This window comes from Sitodiplosis mosellana, unplaced genomic scaffold (genome assembly GCF_009176505.1).
Source record: "Sitodiplosis mosellana isolate CC-2019 unplaced genomic scaffold, AAFC_SMos_1.0 Smas_scaffold_6167, whole genome shotgun sequence".
NCBI lineage: Eukaryota > Metazoa > Arthropoda > Insecta > Diptera > Cecidomyiidae > Sitodiplosis > Sitodiplosis mosellana.
Window position 1 is genome coordinate 1240986 of NW_022601408.1, and position 21693 is coordinate 1262678.

Sequence of the window (21693 nt, forward strand, 5' to 3'; positions counted from 1 at the left end):
ATTAAATATGAATGTTTTTCTACTTTTATTCAAATTATTTTGCACTCAAGTCTGACAAAATTCGAATTTCAGAATAGGGGACCAAAACAGATTTGGACGTTTTTACTAATTTGTCTGCGTAACAGCCCGAAAAGATTATACACGCACCAACATATATTGTCCTATCTTATTAATAAACTCTGTAGCAGTTACATTCACAGTGTTTCACTGTAGTAGTAATGTGTTTTATTAAATGTCCCTGTAGTGCAGATTCGTTGTTGTTTGACACTTGTCAAACTCGGTTCAGTTTGACGTTTGCATGAACACTACAGGAAAATTTTAGGAAATATCGCAACTACAGTAAAATTCTATGAATGCGGTTACTAAAGGATATTTTAATAGTTCAAGTCGCTGTATTTCGGTGTGTGTAAAATCGATAAAAAGTTTTGGGTTTTTTTTTTTTGTAATAATTGTTGCAAGGTTTTATCATTTTTCGGGGTGATTTCCAAAGCAACCATTACCAATTTGCATTCTATGTAGAATTAGAGAAACTCTTTATTTTAATGCAATTCTGGAATAGTTACAAAACAAAACGTATCGACGCATTATATTGTTGTGAAATGAGTGCAAGTGTTTTGTTTTTATTAAATGAAAAAAATGGTTCCGCAGCTATATTTGTAAATGCTGCTATCGAAATGTGTGGGATACAAAAAGAGTTGATTTAATTCTATAGCACTATTATGTGTTCCGAATTGAAGCACTATAGTGTATTTGATGATAATATCGACATGCAATGCAAATTTTAATTCATGAGTATGATTTGCGCTTAATCCTTGTCTAGGGTCCCTAGTTGTTCTCAATTTTCAACAGGTTTCAACCAAATGTATATTTTTTGCCGGGTTGATATGGGATAGTGTTGAACGTCGAACGCGTCGAGCAGTTTTCAAATTGTTCGCCTGAGTACCTGAATCACAGGTTTGTTCGTAATGGTGAATCGTCGCGTTATCCGGATAATCTTCGCATAAATTTCAAACCGCGTACTGCATTTGACACTCGCGCATTTAGTTTCTCTGCAATTAACTTTTGGAATAGCTTACCGGTCGAAATAAGAAATTCTAAATCTCTGGTCGCGTTCAAAAATAATCTAAAGCATCTGTTACGTTCTGCACAGTAAATAGTTCGACATCTTTCAAACCACGATTTATCGGATCATTGTTATGAAATTTCTTATCCAATTAGTTAGAATCTAGATTTAGTTTGTTATTTTTCATTTGATTTTTCCCATTGATGTTAACGTACTTTAATTGCAAAAACGCATCATTGTATTTCCCCTGGTTCTCCAGAATCAGGCCGGTTTTGCCATGGTTTTCCGGACCCAATTCTGATATGAAAGCTTTACTTTTATATCATCCCTCCCCTGACTGTAATCTCTTCGCAAAAGACGCACCATGGGCGGAATTTATGCCGCATTGGGTCTCTAACCAGCATGTTCTCAGCTTGCTGTGAACACATATTGGCATAAATGTAGGCTTCGTAATAAATAAATAAAGCCATCCGAACGAAAGAACATGCAATTTTTTTTTTTAAATTTCGAACGAAATTTTTTTTTATCAAATCATGTCGAACGAACGAAGCCAACGCGGGAGGATAATATTTTGTGTATTCGCAAAAATCTGTCGATCGATTTTGATTATTGTTAGTTTACAAACAAACTGAAACTATTAATTATGAGTAAGCTCTCAAAAAAGTCTATCTTCTCGAGTTGATTTTTTTTTATTTGGTTGATTAGTAAATAATATTTCATTTCAATTTAATTTGGAATCGATTTTTCATTTGTGTTGTTGATAATAACAATGAGAATCATTTTCGCGAAAAATACAAATAACCACATTCAAAATTCACATTTTCTATGTTACGCTTCTAGTGAAGCGACGTTTCATATTACGTTTCTAATAAATAAATTTCAAGTTGCGCTTCAGTTCAAACACTCATTCTAATTTTTTCCTTCGTCACATTTCATGTTATCTGACCAACTTTTGTAATTTTTTATAAATACAATAAATTATGGAGCAAATATAACCTCTTCAGATTTATACCGGTTGGAGACAATATAATTGGTTGCTGAATACAATTTGCTATATGGCTTGAGTACGAAATACGTAAAAAAAATGGGGTATATTGATACATGAAGCCATACCTTGATATTTACAAATTCATTGCGACCCCATGTTTAGTTTAATACTATTTCACAGCGCATAATACTGAACTCAATTTCAGTATTACTCATACTAGTGCAGAGCCGTAGTCACGGCGGCGCGAAAGGGCGCTGAGCGCTCTTCGATGCTTCACGAGCGCCTTTATTAATTCGAAGAGTGCTTCAAAAAATTCCGAAAATATACGTTCAGAAATATTTCTTGATTTGTTACAAAGTTTTGACATTAAAAGAAAAAATCCATAATATCATCATCAAAATCGATATTCCACTAAAATATATACTTAAACGCTTTAAAATTGATTCTTTTTCCGTTTCAAACATCAGATAATTATCAAAAAGGTATCAGAATGTGAACTCAAAGTAAAAAACGATGATATTCTACCTACATTTTCAGATGTTGCTCAACTTACATTCCTGTAGACAATTCAAAATAGCTGAGAAAAAAAAATTCCATATCACGATATGTTTAAAATACTCTTCCGATTTTTAAAATACAATAAAAATAGAACACATGCATATGTTCACCTTTATGTTATCGATGAAAATCATTCACATTGTACAACATTTTTGGAATTTTAATTTTTTTTCATAAAATTGCACACTATGCCCATATGAGCTATTTCTGAAGGGTATTTTCGCTCGGAAATGACATCAAAAGTAAAGTTTATTTGCTTAATAACGACGATTGTTTGAATTTCGGTATATTTCCCTTAAAGTGTATTTAGCCAAGGTTTAAAGTAAAAGATGTTTTAGCTCTCGATTAGAATATTTTATTTACTTCTTGATGCTTGGAAGGTGTTGTACAAAATAAGCATTTAAACCTAGTCGACATCGGTCTTATATACTACTCGGTAGATCCCTGCTACTTGAGAGTGCTTAATCATCGATGAACTAATTCGATACATGAATCATTGGTTGACAATTGATATTCATATGATTAACCAGACGTGTGAACGCGTGTATCTATTTTAATTACCCATTGTTTCATAAACAATGGTCAATTGATAAAGAGAGGCGTATCTATTGTAGATATATGTCACCATCGTAGGCGTACATGCAGGTGTGTCTTTGTTAGGTTTAGGAAACCGTTGTAAGGTTCAAATGCTTTGAAGAGTTTGGATTATTGTAGGTTTGAATACTACACCCTCTCCAAATATGAAAAATCATGCGTATTTCAACTAACATGCCGGCTCAACTTAGAAACCCTTACCCAATTTTGTTTTTCGTGAATTGTATAGTCATTTCCATTAATATCTGTTACGAAGAAATGTCAAAGCAAACAAGACGAAATATACCCTTGTTGGTTATGTATCAATGGAGACGAACAAATGAATTTTCATTACATATCCCGCTACATCATGTGAAAAAGTTATTGAATTTGGAAGGAAAAGTGGAGCGCTTTTGCTCAAAAAGGCCTTCTTTTTATTCCAATATGTTCATTCCAAAAACGCACTATGTCAGAAGATATGCGGTAGTTGACGTCGAACTATTCAGTGAATGACTCCCTGGTGTGTTCGGATTCTATCAATTTGGGATAAAAAGTCTCTGAAACTGCTTTGGGCGAAAAAGTCATAATCACCACGGAATTACTGTCAAGTTGTGCTTAGAATTTGATCGAAGAAGAAATGTTTTTTGAATCCAAAAACATTGCTCAATGTTTTTTTTCATAGCTTAGCGACGTCTGTGGTTTTCAATATTCAAACCATCTCTATATTCTCAGGAGTGCATCCCGAAATATGTCAAATGAGTTTGACATCACAGATATTAATGGAAATGAGTATACAAGTGCGTGTGCAAAATGTGCGCGTTCACACCTTTAATCACGATTTGAACGAATTTCATTTTGCAAATGATGTTATTGTTAGTGTAATGTCTACCCCCTCGCTCGTGATATGGTTTTATTTTACTTCAATTTTTTCAGAAACATACGCGCTAGATCTACAAGGTCCAGTATTTTCTCATGAACCACCTCACAAAGTTGAGTTCTCGAACAACACTGGAGGACATATCGAATGCTCTGGACACGGTTCACCACAACCAGAAGTGAGTAAATGCGTTGAAACGATAACAACATGGTGTCTTCGGCAAAGTTGTAGTACTCGGTAGTAGGTCCTCTATAACATTGCTAAAGACAGTTCTCTCTTATCTCTTATCAGTTGCGCACAAATCGTGCATATAAAAAAGCAAATTTTGTACAGAACTTTTTTTCTTATCATTTTTCGCGCTTTTTGCGGAACCGATAAGAGATAATTGATACAGTCAAAGTCTTAAATTTAACGCGTAACAGTTAACGCTTCACATAGCCTTTGTCCCTTTGGAAACGTTTACCAAAGGTTATCCTAGACCGTTTACTATAGACTACTATAAGCATTTCCATCTTGGTTGTATGACTGCTTTCGTTTTCATGTTCCTACATTGTGATTACCTCATAATTTACGAAAAGAGTCAGGTTTTGAACGAGGCGAGAACTGAAAGTTATCGAAAGTTACTGCTAATATTATTCATTATTTATAAAAATTGTGACAGTCTTGCACTCTTTTCCGGCCAAACCTCTAACAAAACCCACATTACATTCAGCCAGAGCTTGGCGGTGTTTAATAAAAAAAAAAAAATAACTGTCTTCAGCAATGTTATAGAGGACCTTGAGTACTACAAATTTGCTGAAGACAAGTTGTTATCTCTTATCAGTTCCGCGGAAACCGTGCAAAACCGCGACGACCCCCCCAAAAACGAACATACATTCTTTTAACCATTATTTGTTGCAATAAAACATATTTCTCTTTATTGCTACGAAGTTGGACAAACTTGCATTCTTTTACGTCTCACTAATAGATATAAATTCAAAAGAAAATATTCAAAAATATTTTTTCTCTTTATAAAATGCATAGACGTGACAAATATTCCACCAAACACAGTCTAAGTTCTATTTACCCAAACATAGTCAGAAGGTTAATTAAGCTTTTTACGAAAAAATAAACGGCTCATTTTTTTACGATGCTTTATTCGATTTTGGATAATTCTTCAGAAGTTTTTATTCACTTTTTTAGACGTTTTCTAAATGAGCCATATTAAATATTTATTTGTTAAAAAATAACACAATGTTACTTGGCATCATGAATTGATAATATTCTCACTAATAAAAGTTTGGCATGACTTGATTATTGTTTTGCAGATTGAGTGGTCACCAGTTCCACCGCATCAGGATTTGGTTTACTCGCTACAAAACGGAAGCCTTATCTTCTATCCTTTTACAGCAGAGAAATACTCATTTGAAATTCATTCCACCATTTACAGGCAAGTTACCATATTCGCTATTACGATGTTTGATTCCAATTACCGGCCAGTGCGCCTAGCACGAACCGTTTCTTTATTAGTTATATTTCAGCCATTTTATGTATTCCAAATTGACTTTATTATACTCCTTTATGATTTTTTCAATTTACCATTGTTTTGAGTCACCATGACTAGGTCTTAGTCACTTCTTCATACAATTTATGAGTGACTAGTGATTCCTACGAAGCCTGTAGTATAGGCAACTTTTGAATATATTGTGTACGTACTATGATTGGAATTTCAATACTGAAATCATTTCAGAACATTCAATTGGAGCCGGGATTTGTTTTACTTTTCTGGACTATTAAGATTTGTGGAACTTGAGATTTTCAAACGTTCACTGTGTTATAAATGTGCGCGATAAAAAAGTTGGAGGAAAATCTATTTATCGATTTCCCATAGGAATATTATTACGAATTGTATGCGAATGTAAAATTATAAAAGCGATTGCTATCAAATGTAAATCTAGATTGAATGCCAAATATCGCAATATAGACGATGACATACAATCATGAAAAAGCTGTTACAGGAGTTTTTTTATACAATCATACAGAAGAAAAAAACTAGTTGAAAACATTGTTGTCATTCACTGTCATCACAAGCATCACTTTTCAATTTTATCCGTCCGTTTGATGTCGTTTAAGTTCAATCTGTGTGCTGATGTTTATTATTTTTAATTTTCAATTTAAATTCATTTGTCAAATCATAAGTGATTACGTATTATTGAAAATTTAAAATATTTCCTGCTTTTAAGGTGTAAAATACGGAATGTAATCGGCACGATCTTGAGTAGAGAAGTAATCGTTCGAGGCGGTAAGTATTTATAATTTCATTACATTTTTTCGAAATTTAATTTCACAGTAAAGACATTCAAGTTATTGGATATTTTTATTTGTCGCAAAATCCATTAGAGTCTCAAACAAGTGAAATGATTAAATGAAATTCGAATTCAAATGAGGTGAAGATGCCATCGGATGCGTTGACTTGTTTAATTAATGAAGAAATACACGGCGTATATTATACGCCTATAACCTAATGTGATATGGTTTGCGAACACTTCACGTCGAAAATATGCATTGAACAAACAGAGAACTTGTTTGCTCTTGAAACCAAGACTGAAAGATTATAGACCAGATGCACGTACGAATGAACATGTGGCGACCTTTTTTCTCTACGATTCTTGATTACTTTATATGGTTGAATATAACGAAATATTTATTTCAATTGAAGTCATTGTTTGCATATCTCGCGTTGAAGCGAACGTAAAGGTATCGTGAAGTGAAGATGCATAATTAATCAAACCTACCCTCTGTGCTGCCGTCAAGAGACTTCTCTTATGTTATTTTTCCGGTCGTTCTATATACCATATATACATGCATGTATGTGTGGTTTATGTATAAATTTTAATGCGACAACTGGGGGAGGATACTATATTGCATGTGTATACATTTCTTTTGATCAAATAGATGTGTAAATAGACTCAGAGATGGTCTTCTTGCCATTTTACATCCGATTCATAAACATTCTTGTTGAGTTTCAGAGTAATTAAAAACTAGTAACCAACGTTCAGAAACATTGAACCCACCCTAATTCTACTATTAATTGTGTTTTTTTTTTCAGTTGTTAACCAGAAGTACAAAGTACAAGTACACGATGAGTACGTGATGTCTGGCAATACAGCCCTATTAAAATGTCAGGTATGCTCTTTCACACAATTCTATTTTTTGTATATAAAACCGATGTGATAAAAATATACACTACCGCCAAAAATTAGAGAACCACAACGCATTTCCTTCATTCATGTATGATCGAAATATATAATAAATGAGTTTGGACGTCTAAGTGAATAGGAACTTCGGAGCTGGTGGAATGGCGGCTAATTGGGAAGCCATCGATTTTATTCATAGGGATTTGAGGGCGATGGATACATTATTTCTGCCGAAATTCTGCTCAGTAATCCGAGTTTAGGCCATGTATAAATTCTTCCATATGAACCAATGAAATTTCACTGGCGCTTCGACGTTTTCATACACACTTCCCATGTAGACGGCCGCAACACAGCCGAAAATCGACAAAAAAAGTTTAAAATTTGTTTTTCAATTCTGATGGTGAACCCAATCCAATGGTGTTATCGCCATATTGAAATTCCCACTCCTTGTCAAATTATCACTTATTTAATATAAATTTTAAGCAAACTGCATCATGCCCGAAATTGGTTTTAAAAAGAAATAACGGTGAATTGAGAAATAAACTGTCACAACTTTCAGCTTTAAACTGCAACATGATTCGTCATGTTACACTTTTTTACACAGAGAGAAATTAGGATGGTACGTACGATTCAATGCCGAGTTAACTAAATTTGGTGCCCGAGGCAAAAATGATTTTGGTGCCCCTAGCAACATACGGGTAAAACACCGGCGCTCCGAGGTTTTCATATAAACTTCCTATGTAGACGATCGAAAACAGGCAAAAATCGAAAAAAAAGTTGAATTTTTTTTTTCGATTCGCATACAGTATTTCATGTACCCAATCCAATGGTGTTATCGGCACATCGAAATTCGCGCTCCTTATCACTTAATTTTCACTCCGAAGCCAAATCACAACCAAAACCTCTATTACAATGAATCATCATTCCAATGGACTTGAAAGTGTATCGAACATTTTGGCTTCAATTTAAGTGAAACACGATTTCTATAGTCTACAGATATTTTATGATTCACTTTGAAGCGAACAGAATTTATGTTGCACTTTTAAAAATCTAGAATATTGTGTTACGGTTATCCATAAGTGGTTCAACTTTAGTCATTTTTATTCCCGACCACTCAATTGAACGTTTCCCGTTCACTAAAGGAATATGAATTTTGCACTGCAAATGCGTTGAAACAACTCAACGCATACTCGTCAGCAGCTGATATCAGCAACTGACGTTAGTTGGTACTGCTGACATCAGCTCATAACACACTCTGTTGCAAACTTTACAACAGCCATAGAAAAAACGTTGCTTTTTGACATATTCCAAACGTCATATGCAATCGTACCAACCCAATTTCTCTCTGTGTACAGTGCAAAATTATGGAAACACCTATGAAATATATTGTTTCTACATTTTTCGACCGTTTTCAGTTCAAAACTGATTTTGGTTCTGAAATAGACCAAGAGCCCACCGTACAAACAACTTTTTTTTCTTGTGCACTGCAAAAATTCATAAAATTAACATCTTCCCACAATACTCTAACAGAATTGTACCACTTGTTTCAATGAAATTGGGCGGATCGCTTTATTCGCGGCTTTATTCGCGCTACGCGAAAAAGTATACTTTTTTCGCACCAGTATCGCAGAAATTTGTATTAAATCTTCATTCGGATCAAACTAACTTATAAATAAAATATCTGCACCGAAAAGTGAGCGGTTTGCTTAAAAAATAGAATTAAAAGATTTACACTTCTATTACGTCTAAAAACTTATCGAAATTCTGACCGAATGGAAGATTTGGAAGATAACAATTGGCCGGCCAATGGCCATTTTTCGGCCTTTTCGCTGTGGTGGCCGAAAGCGAGCTTTTGAAAAAGCTATATACGCCGTTGGAAAGATCTCAAAAATTTGATGGCATTTTTGGTACAAATCATCAAAATCGGCCGGCGTTTGGCCAAGATATGACCGTTTGAAAATTTTGGCCGATTACAAATCTTTCATTCGGTCACAATTTCGATAAGTTTTCATAATCAATATTAATCTTGAACTGAAAGCGTTCGAAAAATGTAGAAACAATATATTTTATAGGTGTTTCCATAATTTTGGCCTGTAGTGTATACAGAGGGGCGAAACCGAACTGTCATCATCAATTACAACGCGGCTGTCAGAATAAAGTACAAATTAAATACACGCCAGACAGTCTTAAGTGCACCTTCGTAGAACGACTCGTTGAATTTAAACTACTATGTTTGAAAAAGACAACGTATTTTCGTGAACGTATATTATTCATGTAGTGAATAAAAATGATAAAATCAAGTGGAAAATGAATATTTGTGTAAAATTATGTTGTTTCTTTATTTCCTATTTAAATGCAATGAATGATTTGGATGACACATCCACATTATCAAATTTAGAAAAAATGTTTCCATCATAAACATATTTATCTAAGTTTTCTTTAGATTTGCTGATGTTCAAATGAATTTTGAAATCAATTAATTCAATTTTCACATTTTTTACGTTCGCTTCCTACAAAGTGAGCTTGAAAATGTGTTTCAGGAGCCATGGGAATAAAGTGGCTCCTTAAACACACAATGGCTTTGTTCCACCGAGTGCACAAATTTGTTCTACACATTGAACATGTCAGTAGATACTTAACCTCACTTTGTCAATCAAAAACAAGAAAAATGTTAGCAAAGAATTTCTGAGCAAAAAAAAGAAAGTTCATATTCTTTTTCGGTATTTTTTCAAACGTTTCTAAAATGTTATTAAAAATGGGTTTTCATATTAATACACTAGGTATATTTTTATAAATAATTGAAATATTTTTTAACCAGAATGCTTGAAATATGTACTCATGTACTTATGCATACTTTTAGCGCGTTCCGCAACGAATGACAACCGACTACGCGGTCCCCGTTGTAGTTTGACAGTTCGGTTTCATGGCTCTGAGTGTATATAGATCGGGGAAATCACCCTTGAGAGTATTATTAGACACTCGCTATAGCTCACTATGATTCTCTGTTTCTGCAAACAGTACCCAGGTGGCGCTTGACTTTTCTTTTTTTTAACGTTTCCTATCCGTTTATACAGAGACTCATAGAGACTTAACTTAACTGAATTTTATTATATCTTCTACAGTTGTGCTTTCCCAATTTATATCATAACTAATTTTACCCCAAGGTACCGAGCTACATGAATGAATTTGTCATGGTGACTGCATGGGTGCAGGACAACGGCATGCATCTATATCCGAATACAGATATTGGTGGAAAGTATAACGTACTTTCGAACGGCGAACTCTACATTAATAACGCAAGTCCAGCAGACGGTTTGAAATCCTACACTTGCCGAACAATCAATCGGTTAACAGGTAAAATAGATTGCACTCTGAAAAACCGATTGATGTTGTAGCTGTTATGGAACATCACCTCAAAAGTGGTGTGTGGTGATTTAACCTCAATCGGTTTTTCTGAGCATGCTGTGATTTAAAGCAAAATACTCACTAAAAAAAGAATTACAGTGGACACATACATTTTTACATATGAACAGTTGCGACAAAAAAAAATTCCCACAGAATATTTTAGTAATAAAGTGCAACATAAAAATTTTTTATATAGAGGTTACAACAACAACAATGTTGCACATTAAAACTAAAATATTCTGGGGAATATTTTTTTGTCGCAACGGTTCACAACCTGTCAAAAGTTTGAACTCAATAGCCTTTCTATACTATGTGCTGCTTTTCCATCTTTAAAATTATTATATTTATTACTTTTAGTAGAATAAATGGATTTGTCTCAATTCGAGTCATTATCTCCAGTTCTTCCAAGGAAGAACGGAACATCCAATCGCGTGTGTACTATGCTGTAGAAAGAACCGCTGAGGCGATTATTCAGCAGCCAAGTTTTTTCAAATTCTTTAACTTCAATTTGGAACTACTAATTTAATTAGTATTGTTGTTGATGTTGTTGCCACCGCTTCCAGCATCACATATCTGTTTATTCTTCGTCGTCGCTGTAATAATAACTGTGGTCGTTCTCCTTATATGCGACACCTTTATAGAGGAACCTATAAATCTAATTTACAAGTTTACAATTTCTTGTGAAACGCTAGTCAAGCATTTGCAATAAAAAATAGTTTTTACTTGATAAAATTCTTTTTATAAAGTCAATTCGTGAGCCAAAAGTGGAATTATTCATTGGTTTAATTTCAAGAGAGCAAATTTCAAATACGAAATTTCGGATATGAACAATACAATATGAGCGGTCAATATGTAAACAATACGGAGAGGCTAGCATAGAACATATACAATATGTTTGAATGGCTACTTGATTGTCGGTCGTGCGTACGCTTGTGTATTGACTACGAGATGTGTGTCTAATACGCAGGCTTGCCACCGGTCAGCTATTTCTGCTATTTTCAGCTATTTCGAAAATCGTAGCTTTAGTCGGCTTTTTCGCCGAAAATCAGCTTTATTTAGCTATTCAAATTTCTGGTCGTAATCGAAAAAAATAGCTGTGTTGGAACACAAAACCGTCAACATGAATCATCAGAATATTATGAAAATGAAACAAAAATAGTTTTTAAAGTAACTAATGGTAAAAAATACGAAACAATTGACTCATGGTTCAAACAGATAATAATAGCCCGTATATTGATTGACCTGTTCAGTAAAACAACAAAGATGCAAGATTAGTCTTTGATGTTTTCTTTATTGTTCATCTATTTTGTTGAAACAATCGGAAATCAATGCATATAGATATTCTTTGCTAACAAAGCAATGACTAAATTTTGCTTAGTTTGCTATTTATGCATTTCTTTCAAATGCATGTAACGGATTAAATCGGATCCAGATATTTGCGCGTAATATCATATGATTGAGTTCAGTCGTCCATTAGCAATGAGCCAAAAAACATGTAAATTCAGCCCAGAGTGGCTAGAATGGTCTGTTCAGATCAAAGTTCAAGAGCGTTCAGTTGAAAAAAAAATTTACGCATAAACATGATTTCGAAGAGAATTGTTTGGTGTGCCTACTGTCTAGCCACAGTTAAAGTCAAAGATAAGAGATTTGGTGCACTTACACAACACATGGACACCGATAAATACAAAAAAATATATGAAAACGATATTGTCAACAGCTAAAATTCAATGCCGAGTCAGAGCAATCGTGTATCGGTTCACAAACAGCAACGAAACTACAGCTACTTGCACCCGAAGAAGCGACAACAAAAGCGGAATTAATGCTCCTTTTTAACGGTTTGGCAAAAAATTGTTCACTCAACTCGTTTCGAAAATTTGGGAAACGTATTGAAGTGCGCCACCAATGATTCAACGATCCTTATGTCATTCACATTAAATCGCACAAAAGTAACTTATTTTAGAATTTCGCGCTCGGGCTATATTGCTTATGTTAAAAGGCATATCAAAATCATTAAAGTGGAATTGTTTCTCACTTGATTTCAATAAACAAAAACAATGAAAAATTGTATGCCTAAGTTTTTTGTGATGTATCTCAGCTGGGAGTCGGAAACAGAAGAAAGTCTTTATTCAATGTTCTTACTAGCTAATGTCACAATGGTTTTATTCTAGTTGACAATGTGTCTGAATGGCGCTGTGTTATAAATGTAGTAATAGATTAAGTTCTTTTACCTTTGCTATAATGATGTACTTTATTTTTATTCGATAAGTTTAGGAGAGCAGTGACACACATTACGCATTTCAGAAGAAACTCGATCGTCGTTTTTCATGTAGTTGCCTTCATTCTTCCTATATGAATCAAAAGCCATCTTTCTCTTTTTCTTTTCTGTGTGCAAAAAAGAGAATTTCACTAATAAACAACATACACTGATTTCCGAATATAGCCTGTGTTTACTTCAAACCATATCGTACTGCTATGCAACTTCACCTTGTGTACTCATAAAGTAATTCTTCAATCGCTCTCGAACATCTTTTGCCTCGTTTGTTTCACTTTGGCCATTTGGTTCGATTCCATCTCCGTGTTCTCCATCATTCAGAAGTTCAAACTCTCTCGTGATTGAATCATCTGGATTCATGGTCATCAACCAATTATGAAGAGCACACACAGCTAGAATACACAGCTTAACGTTTTTTTCACTCAGTTCAATCGTTGTCCTAAAAAGTCGGAATCTCGAAGCCATAATGCCGAATGTGCTTTCCACCATACGGCGACCTCTTGATAATCGATAATTGAACACATGTTCAGCACAATTTTGGAAAAGATAGTTACCTGTTTTGGTAATTTGCACGCGCCGGATTCCATAAGTCCGGTTGTGCTTCGTATAGTTCGATCAAAGCTCTTATTTCACTTTTTTCCCAGGTACGGTTTACTTTTCGTTTATTTTCCATGATCAATTTTATTTTTTTGATTGTTTGGCAAGCGAACACAACACAACACGAAAGATGAAAGAAGCTGAGTAATACCTCAACCTCATCCTCATTCTCTCATGACATATGTGGTCACACAGATAATTATGTGCAAGAATGTGACCACCATGTAAACATCGCATGGCAACATTTACTTGAAACATGATTTGTCGATTTTGTTGTTGCTGTAAACATTGTTTACAACTCAGTGTGATAAAGATGTTTAATTATATTAACAATATTTTGTTCAAATAAAAAGAATTACATTGGTAATCCCGAACTTTTCCGTACCGTTGACCTGCGTTGTCCGTAGGTACTTTTGGTTATTTTTTGTGAATTTTCTTGAAATAAAGGCAGTGAAAATATAAAATTATGCGTGAGCAGTGAAAAATTGCTCACTTTAACTAAAACTTCGACAATTTTGTATGAGAGGTACCCGTAAACCGATTCCTATTGGCTTCAAACTTTCTGAGGTTTCATTTTTTGGAGAAAAAATAAGATTCTGAAAGTTTCATGTTGATCGCATTTGCAGAAGTTTGATTTTTTGTCCTCAATTTTTGTCGAAATTTTCTTGGAAAAAATTGAGGGCCAAAAACCTAACTTCTGCACATGCGATCAACATGAATCTTATTCGTTCTCCAAAAAATGAAATCTCAGAAAGTTTGAAGCCAATCAGAATCGATTAACGGGTACCTCCCAGACAAAATTGTCCAAAAATCGGTAATTATAGTCAAAATTTCTAAAATTTTGTATGGGAGGTACCCGTAAATCGATTCCGATTGGTTTCAAACTTTCAGAACCCTATTTTTATCCCAAAAAATGAAATCCCAGAAAGTTTGAAGCCAATCGGAGTCGATTTACAGGTACCTCCCATACAAAAGTGTCAATTTTTTGAGGTTTTTCTTAGGGCAAGTACCCCAGGATCAAATCAAAAATGGCTCATCTTCGAACTTAAACTAAGTTTTTCGAATACAAAACTTTTGGCGTTTCTAGATTTTGATTATCTCAATTATTTTTTGAGTTATCGTGTTTACAAACAGCTACGACAACGACGACAACGACAACGACAACGACGACGGCACACGAACGGAAAAGTGTCTCAAAAAGTGGTTTTCGACGCGTTTCATGAGTTTTTATGATGATCCAAGCTAATTTTGCGAAAAAAGTTTTCGGGACCAATTCCTATACTTTCCCTTGACACGTTGTGTACGGAAAAGTAAAATGTTTTCTTCTTATTTTATGAATGAATTGCATGATAAAAAAATAGTGTTTCATGTGTGTTGCTGTACATTCAGCACTGAACCACGACGTTAGCCACGACGGTTTGACGTGTAAAAGTCTTTGATCTTTTCTTTCGCTTGTGTGGCAACACGACGGGTTGCTGGTCGTTCGATGACGTCGGGAATGAATTCTTCCAATTCATTTTCTTCTTGTGAATGAGAACTCACAAAAGAAAGGTCACTGAAGTCACCGGCTGTGTCAGAGGGCAAATCAATTTCATTTGTTGCTGCATCATGTGCCTGCTCAGAACCTTGCGAACCATTTTGTTCCAGAGGCAACTCATCTCCCCCCATATCATCAGTTTCACCATCTCTGATCTGATCTACATGACGTTCAATGTCACGTTTTTCACGGAGTAACAAATAGGTGTAATTACGTGGTCCCATTTTATTTTTAATAGTAGCTTGTGACCAACTTGCTTTGTTTGGGTTTCGATAATCTCTTACATAGACTTTTTGTCCTACCGAAAAATTTACGTTACGATTTCCTTTATAATTTTTAATTGCGGTTTGTTGCTTTTCTTTGATAACATCTGTAACTACAGGCGGTTTTAGCAAACTAAAACGCAATTTTAGTAGTATGAACTTGCCGGTTTCATCCATACCGGTTTTGACCACGCCCACAAAACTAGTTTTGCGTTTCTCCTTTATCTCTCCTCTTTCGCGCAACATCAACGTCTCTGCTTAGTGTGTATTTCTTATGGACAACGGTTGAGTGCAGACGGTTGAGTGTCCACGCTCACAAAACTGGTTTTGCATTTCTGTTATCTCTCTGATCTTTCGCGCAACATCAACGTCTCTGCTTAGTGTATATTTCTTATGGACAACGGTTTCTTATGGACAAGTGTAGACGGCAACGACGACATAAACATGAATATTCTCTCTCTCTCTCTCTCTCTCTCTCATATGAGCAATAGAAATAGAAATGTTGGTGAGTATTCGAAATATTGAAATGAAAAGAAAAAAATCTTATGATAGTGAGAATAGAACTCGAAGCTGCTGTATTCCAAAAACCAATGACCAATGCTCTAACCGCTGAGCTACGGCGATCTTTACTAAATGTTTGGATGAAGTTGGTATATATGCGTTTGTGTTAACATATTTTCATATGTTCGGTTCGAACATGTCAATTCATATGGCAACAAATATGCTTGCAATGTATGTTGTTGTTGTTGTTGTTGGAGTGTGCAAATGTATTTTCATATGTGCATGCATTCAAAGAAAAAAAAACTGAACAAAACTACTTATTGTTACTTTTTTTCATATGCTTATGTGAAAACTTGTCATCAATCCATTTGAAATCCCTCAGCGGTAATGGTTGCGACATTTCGTGTCCATACAGATTATTTGCTATCAATGTGAATGAAATAAAACAAAATTAGATTCTAAAATGATAACATTTCTGATTTCGATTTCCTTCTGATTTGAAATTGATATGAAATTGATTTGACAAGTCAAAGCATACTGTTTTTTTTTTTTTTTTTTATTCTTATTGACTTTCACAATTATGTCAGTATGCACACATTTTTCAAGCATTGGTTTCAGTTTTGTTCTCCCCACTAATCATAATAGGTCACATTTTGTAGGGACATTTTGATTAATTTTCGAACAATTTTGCAATTTTCTTTATTTTTCTAAGAATTTTGCTCTTTTTTGAATGAAATTTCATCTTTTTTGCGCAATTGCAATCTTTTCTGATTGAAATTGTTCCGTTTCTCGTGAAAATTCGCTCTACTTTGAATGGAATTCGACCATTTTTTTGTAAAATTTTGTTCTTTTTCCACAGAATTTCTTACTTTTCGAATGGAATTTGGTTTTCTTTGAAACAATTCTTGATATTTTTCGTCAGTTTTTGCTCTTTCTTCAACCATTTCTGATATTTCTTCTTTTAAATTTCACTTTTTCCCGGGGTTTAATCGAGAATCGAATTAAGAAGCCCGATAGATATATCTTGTTCATTCTGTCCTTACCGGTTTTTTGAGGTCATTGACCTGGTATGGACAGAATGAACAAGATAGGTGAAACATCTGCTCCAATTAAATGCAAATGCATATTATGAGATCTCTCCTTACTTATTGCGAAATTTATTTTGACTACAGGTGCACAGATAGTTCTACATGAAGTAATGCAGTTTGATTGAAAAAAAAAATCCATTTTTTTTTCTATTGAAATGTAAAGCAATATTTTATTTGCATGAAGATATAATGTGACATTTCAATTTTTCATTTCGATTGATGTGTGCTGATTGTTCACTTGTCGTTAGATATTTGCCATTTAATAGATCAACACTTTCCATTCGCCGCAGCTCACTTTCTGCCTGATGATGCAAGGCAGGCCACAACCAGATTTCGCTTTTCCATGAAACTTATTTTATCGTACATTTTTTTACAAATAAAATGGTAAAATTCTATTTATTTTTATTTTTCTTTCTTTATTTTTACAATAAATTTGGATTCTTGTAACATAAGTTAGTCTGCCTATACTGAAATTTTCATTGGAATACAAAATGTTCTTTTAATATATTAAATAAATATTAGCAATAGTTACCAAAATTTGCAAAAAATTGAAAGTGTACGCAATATTTGGGTAACTCTTTACAGCGTACTCGTACTTCGGATAATTGTTAATCACCACATATAGACTATTGGCTTCAGTTTAAAATAAGCATCAATTGTACTACGTATAGTTTTAAGGAGTGGAAAAGTGGGATTGATTGGTAATTGTAGTGGATATTTCGTCTTATCAAAATAATATTGATATAAGTATGCGTATTCTTTCAAATTACATTTACCAGAATAGTCATCTGTATTTAGGCTAACTATGAAACCACCAAGACTAGTATCCTCACTAACAAACAAACACATTGTCAGAGAGGCATGAATTTGAAAAACCAACCATTGCTTACTTTCCAACATTAATGCAATGGGCTACTCCCCGTGGGGATACATGAATTCTTTTGTTTACTCAGATAAAAATGAAACGATTTACACTTCAAAGTCTAACAAAATTCATAAAATTGTGAGAGTATGACCTGAAAAACTTCCAAAATAGCTCAAAAATGGACTTTCAGGAGGGGTGGGTAAAAAAGGAGGGGAGGTGGTCATATCCCCAAACTGTATGTCGGACATTAAATTATAATGAATACTAAATACAATGGAAAAAAAAATGGCTACCAAATGTCGACTCAGTTGTCAAAAAAACCCTATTGAAAAAAAAACGTTAAAAAAACACCCTTTATCAGTAATAATAAATTAATATTATGCAAACCGTTGACTTAAATTCTTTCGCCAAAGCAAATTTATACCATCAAAATGGTATGTGGAAATGAAAGAGAGTGCATTTTGAACAAATTTGTAGTGTTCAATGGATGAATTGGTTGTTGACAGTAAATAATTCGTTGGATCAACACTTAAAGAAACCTATTTTATAAAAAAATTTACAGAAAAAAATCGATTTCATTTCATTGGAAATATTTCGTTTCAAAACGGAGTGAATAATAATAGTTATGTTACCTTCAAGTGAGGATATTTTCGGTGTGAATTAGTAAATTGTTCGTAATCTCTTTGTATATCTGGCAAATATGAAATGTTTGTCCATTCCCATGGCACTTCTTGAGCAAATTTACAAACGAAAAATGAATATTTTTTTTAAGTTTCTTTAAATATTGATATTTTATTTGAAAAATACAAAGAAAAAAGAATGTACGTACGTTGTGCGTTCTTGTACCTCTTATCGTTGCAAATTAGATGTGTGCACAGTTTCAGATCTGTCTTTTCCAAATTGAAATCACTATTCTCTTCATCAAGCACAGACTGCGAGGGAGCATTACACACCACTACTAAACCATTCGTTCGACCTGGGATTGAATTTTAAAAATCAAATTAAGGAAAAAAATATCATGAAGAAATAGAATATACTATATTCATATTTCAATTTATTAGAAGTTGAATGTATTACTTTTCCGTACACAACGTGTCAAGGGAAAGTATAGGAATTGGTCCCGAAAACTTTTTTCGCAAAATTAGCTTGGATCGTTATAAAAACTCATGAAACGCGTAGAAAACCACTTTTTGAGACACTTTTCCGTTCGTGTGCCGTCGTCATCGTTGTCGTCGTTGTCGTCGTCGTAGCTGTTTGTAAACACGATAACTCAAAAAATAACTGAGATAATCAAAATCTGGAAATGCCAAAAGTTTTGTATTCGAAAAACTTAGTTTAAGTTCGAAAATGAGCCATTTTCGATTTGATCCTGGGGTACTTGCCCTAAGAAAAACCTCAAAAAATTGACACTTTTGTATGGGAGGTACTCGTAAATCGACTCCGATTGGCTTCAAACTTTCTGGGAATTCATTTTTTGGGAGGAAAATAAGATTCTGAAATTTTTAAACCAATCAGAATCGATTTACGGGTACCTCCCATACAATTTTTTTTGAAATCTTGACTAAAATTACCGATTTTCGGACAATTTTGTATGGGAGGTACCCGTTAATCGATTCTGATTGGCTTCAAACTTTCTGAGGTTTCATTTTTTGAAGAAAAAATAAGATTCTGAAAGTTTCATGTTGATCGCATCTGCAGAAGTTTGATTTTTTGTCCTCAATTTTTGTCGAAATTTTCTTGGAAAAAATTGAGGGGCAAAAACCAAACTTCTGCTAATGCGATCAAGATGAAACTTTCAGAATTTTATTTTTTCTCCAAAAAATGAAACCTCAGAAAGTTTAAAGCTAATGAGAATTTTTCACTTTATTTTTATTATTATATTTTCACTGCCTTTATTTCAAGAAAATTCACAAAAAATAACCAAAAGTACCTACGGACAACGCAGGCCAACGGTACGGAAAAGTTCGGGATTACCAATGTAATTCTTTTTATTTATTTCACATACCGATACTTTTAACTTGAGCCGAAACAAAAACTAAATAAATGGCGAAAAAACTGACCAAAATAAAACGCAACATTCCGAACAAAAAATGTGTTAACTGCAATATTTTTGAAAATTTCAACTGCCTTTCAACAATTTATTAAATAAAATGTGTTTGGCTTCAAATCTCAAAACAAACTGAAACCAATCGAACAAGCAAGCTTATTTATTTCGGAAACAAAGACTTTGAGCGATTGAAAAAAAAATGATAAGGAACTTTTCTTGAATTCGAAATAGTTTTGTAACCGCATTTGACCATCTGTTTATTTTCAAAGATAACCAAATGTAGACATTTGTGAAGTACAAAGTGCAGTTTCGAGATAACACATGTTCTTTCGTAGTTCATTTTTCTGTAGGCTCAATGAGCATAATTCAATGATTACTGTACTCATAACAGAAATTATTAAAATATGATCACCATCAACACTGTTGGCGCAAAAAACTAAACATCCGCACACTCACATTGACTTTGCAAGAAAGAATCTAGAATAAATGCCATAATCATAGAAAGGCTGAAAAAATACGCATAAATCTGATGAAAATAGCATACTTGCATTTCGATTTCTCGAAAATCTAGATGAATCACTGTTGAGTTCAAGACACATGCATCATGAAAAACTTATCAAAAATACTAGAACAGTGCTGATTTATGATTATCGTTCCTTTGAATCGGTTAGAAGTATTTGATTAAATGGACTTTTTTTTCAAGAATGCATTGTCCTCACTCGAAGGCTCCAAGTTGGAGCAAACAGATTTGATAAGTGCATTCCAATTTATTGAAGATCATTTTTGGACGTTTTGGAACGTTTAGAATTGGAGCATCTTTTAGATGCTCACAATGATTTGCATTTCAATAGTGATAGTAAAAAAAACTCATTGAAGGGGAGAGAAGAAATTTGGTATTGGAAGAAAAAGAATTTTTGTGATAAAAATGAATCATCATTATAATTATTTTAATTATTTATGCGACAATTGAATTTGATATCCACTGTCTAACATTTTCTGTTAACTCATTTACGGTAGTTGAGGTAGTAAATCGTCTATCATACATCACAGCTTGCAAGAACTTGTCAATTCCGAGTCCGATAAATTGCTGAATCTGAGTCAATCCGGTTGCATAATCATTTCTAATATGTCCGTATACCATTTCATCCTCATCTGATGGTACGATCAATTTTTCACTGTAAATAAAGGGAGAAAAAAATAGTAAATTTCAGTGAGAAGTGATTATTGTTTTCTAAAACTTACAAGGAGTTTTTTCTTTCCATCATGATCTCGAGATAATACGCCCGGCCATTTATAAGATCACCACTTTCAGTAGTACTTTTTCTCAAATGATTTTCTTTTTGTAAAATTTGATCATAATCGCTTTGAGTCATTTTGAAATTTTTATGGAGCTTAAACCAAGCATTACTGAATAAAGTAATGCCGGTTTGCAATAATGTACTTTTCAATTTTTCGTGGACTGTTTGTGGCACTGGAATTTGGCGTATGGGGCGTTCAAGGCTGAAAAAATTGAAAAGATTCATCAAAACATTCAGCATTTCAGAACAAAAATTCGAATGTTTGCGAATGCGACGAAGCGGCTATGACAGCGAACTTGTGACAACATAATTCATTCGTTCATTCGTGTTTGTGCATGCATTCGCAACGCTGCCGTATGATTTCTATGTAAACATTCGCACTCGCATTCGTGAGAACGTTCGAGAACAGCGAAATACGACTGCTATACCAATGCGAGTATCCATTTTTCAATGGAGCCGATGGAATGCGTTAGCGTTTGTTGTCGAATGGAAATATGATACCTTGGGTTTTGGATGTGTTGATTTTTATTTTACATTTTCCATTTTTCAATTTTGTATTTCTTGCTCAATCATACACTTTACCAC

The 21693-nt window shown here is 34.0% G+C and overlaps 1 protein-coding gene across 7 annotated transcripts in view; it reads left to right on the forward strand.

The window, feature by feature from the left end:
• LOC129575528 (cell adhesion molecule Dscam2) overlaps nucleotides 1-21693 on the forward strand; it is a 73844-nt gene that overhangs the window by 9525 nt on the left and 42626 nt on the right. For 6 of the 7 annotated variants that reach the window (XM_055459285.1, XM_055459291.1, XM_055459286.1 and 3 more), the window contains 5 exons: nucleotides 4116-4237; nucleotides 5367-5488; nucleotides 6282-6340; nucleotides 7148-7224; nucleotides 10400-10589. In XM_055459285.1, coding sequence (XP_055315260.1) covers nucleotides 4116-4237; nucleotides 5367-5488; nucleotides 6282-6340; nucleotides 7148-7224; nucleotides 10400-10589 — 570 coding nt within the window. Of the gene's footprint in view, nucleotides 1-4115; nucleotides 4238-5366; nucleotides 5489-6281; nucleotides 6341-7027; nucleotides 7069-7147; nucleotides 7225-10399; nucleotides 10590-21693 lie in introns of those variants that run through there. The other variant, XM_055459289.1, reaches the window with a different exon arrangement.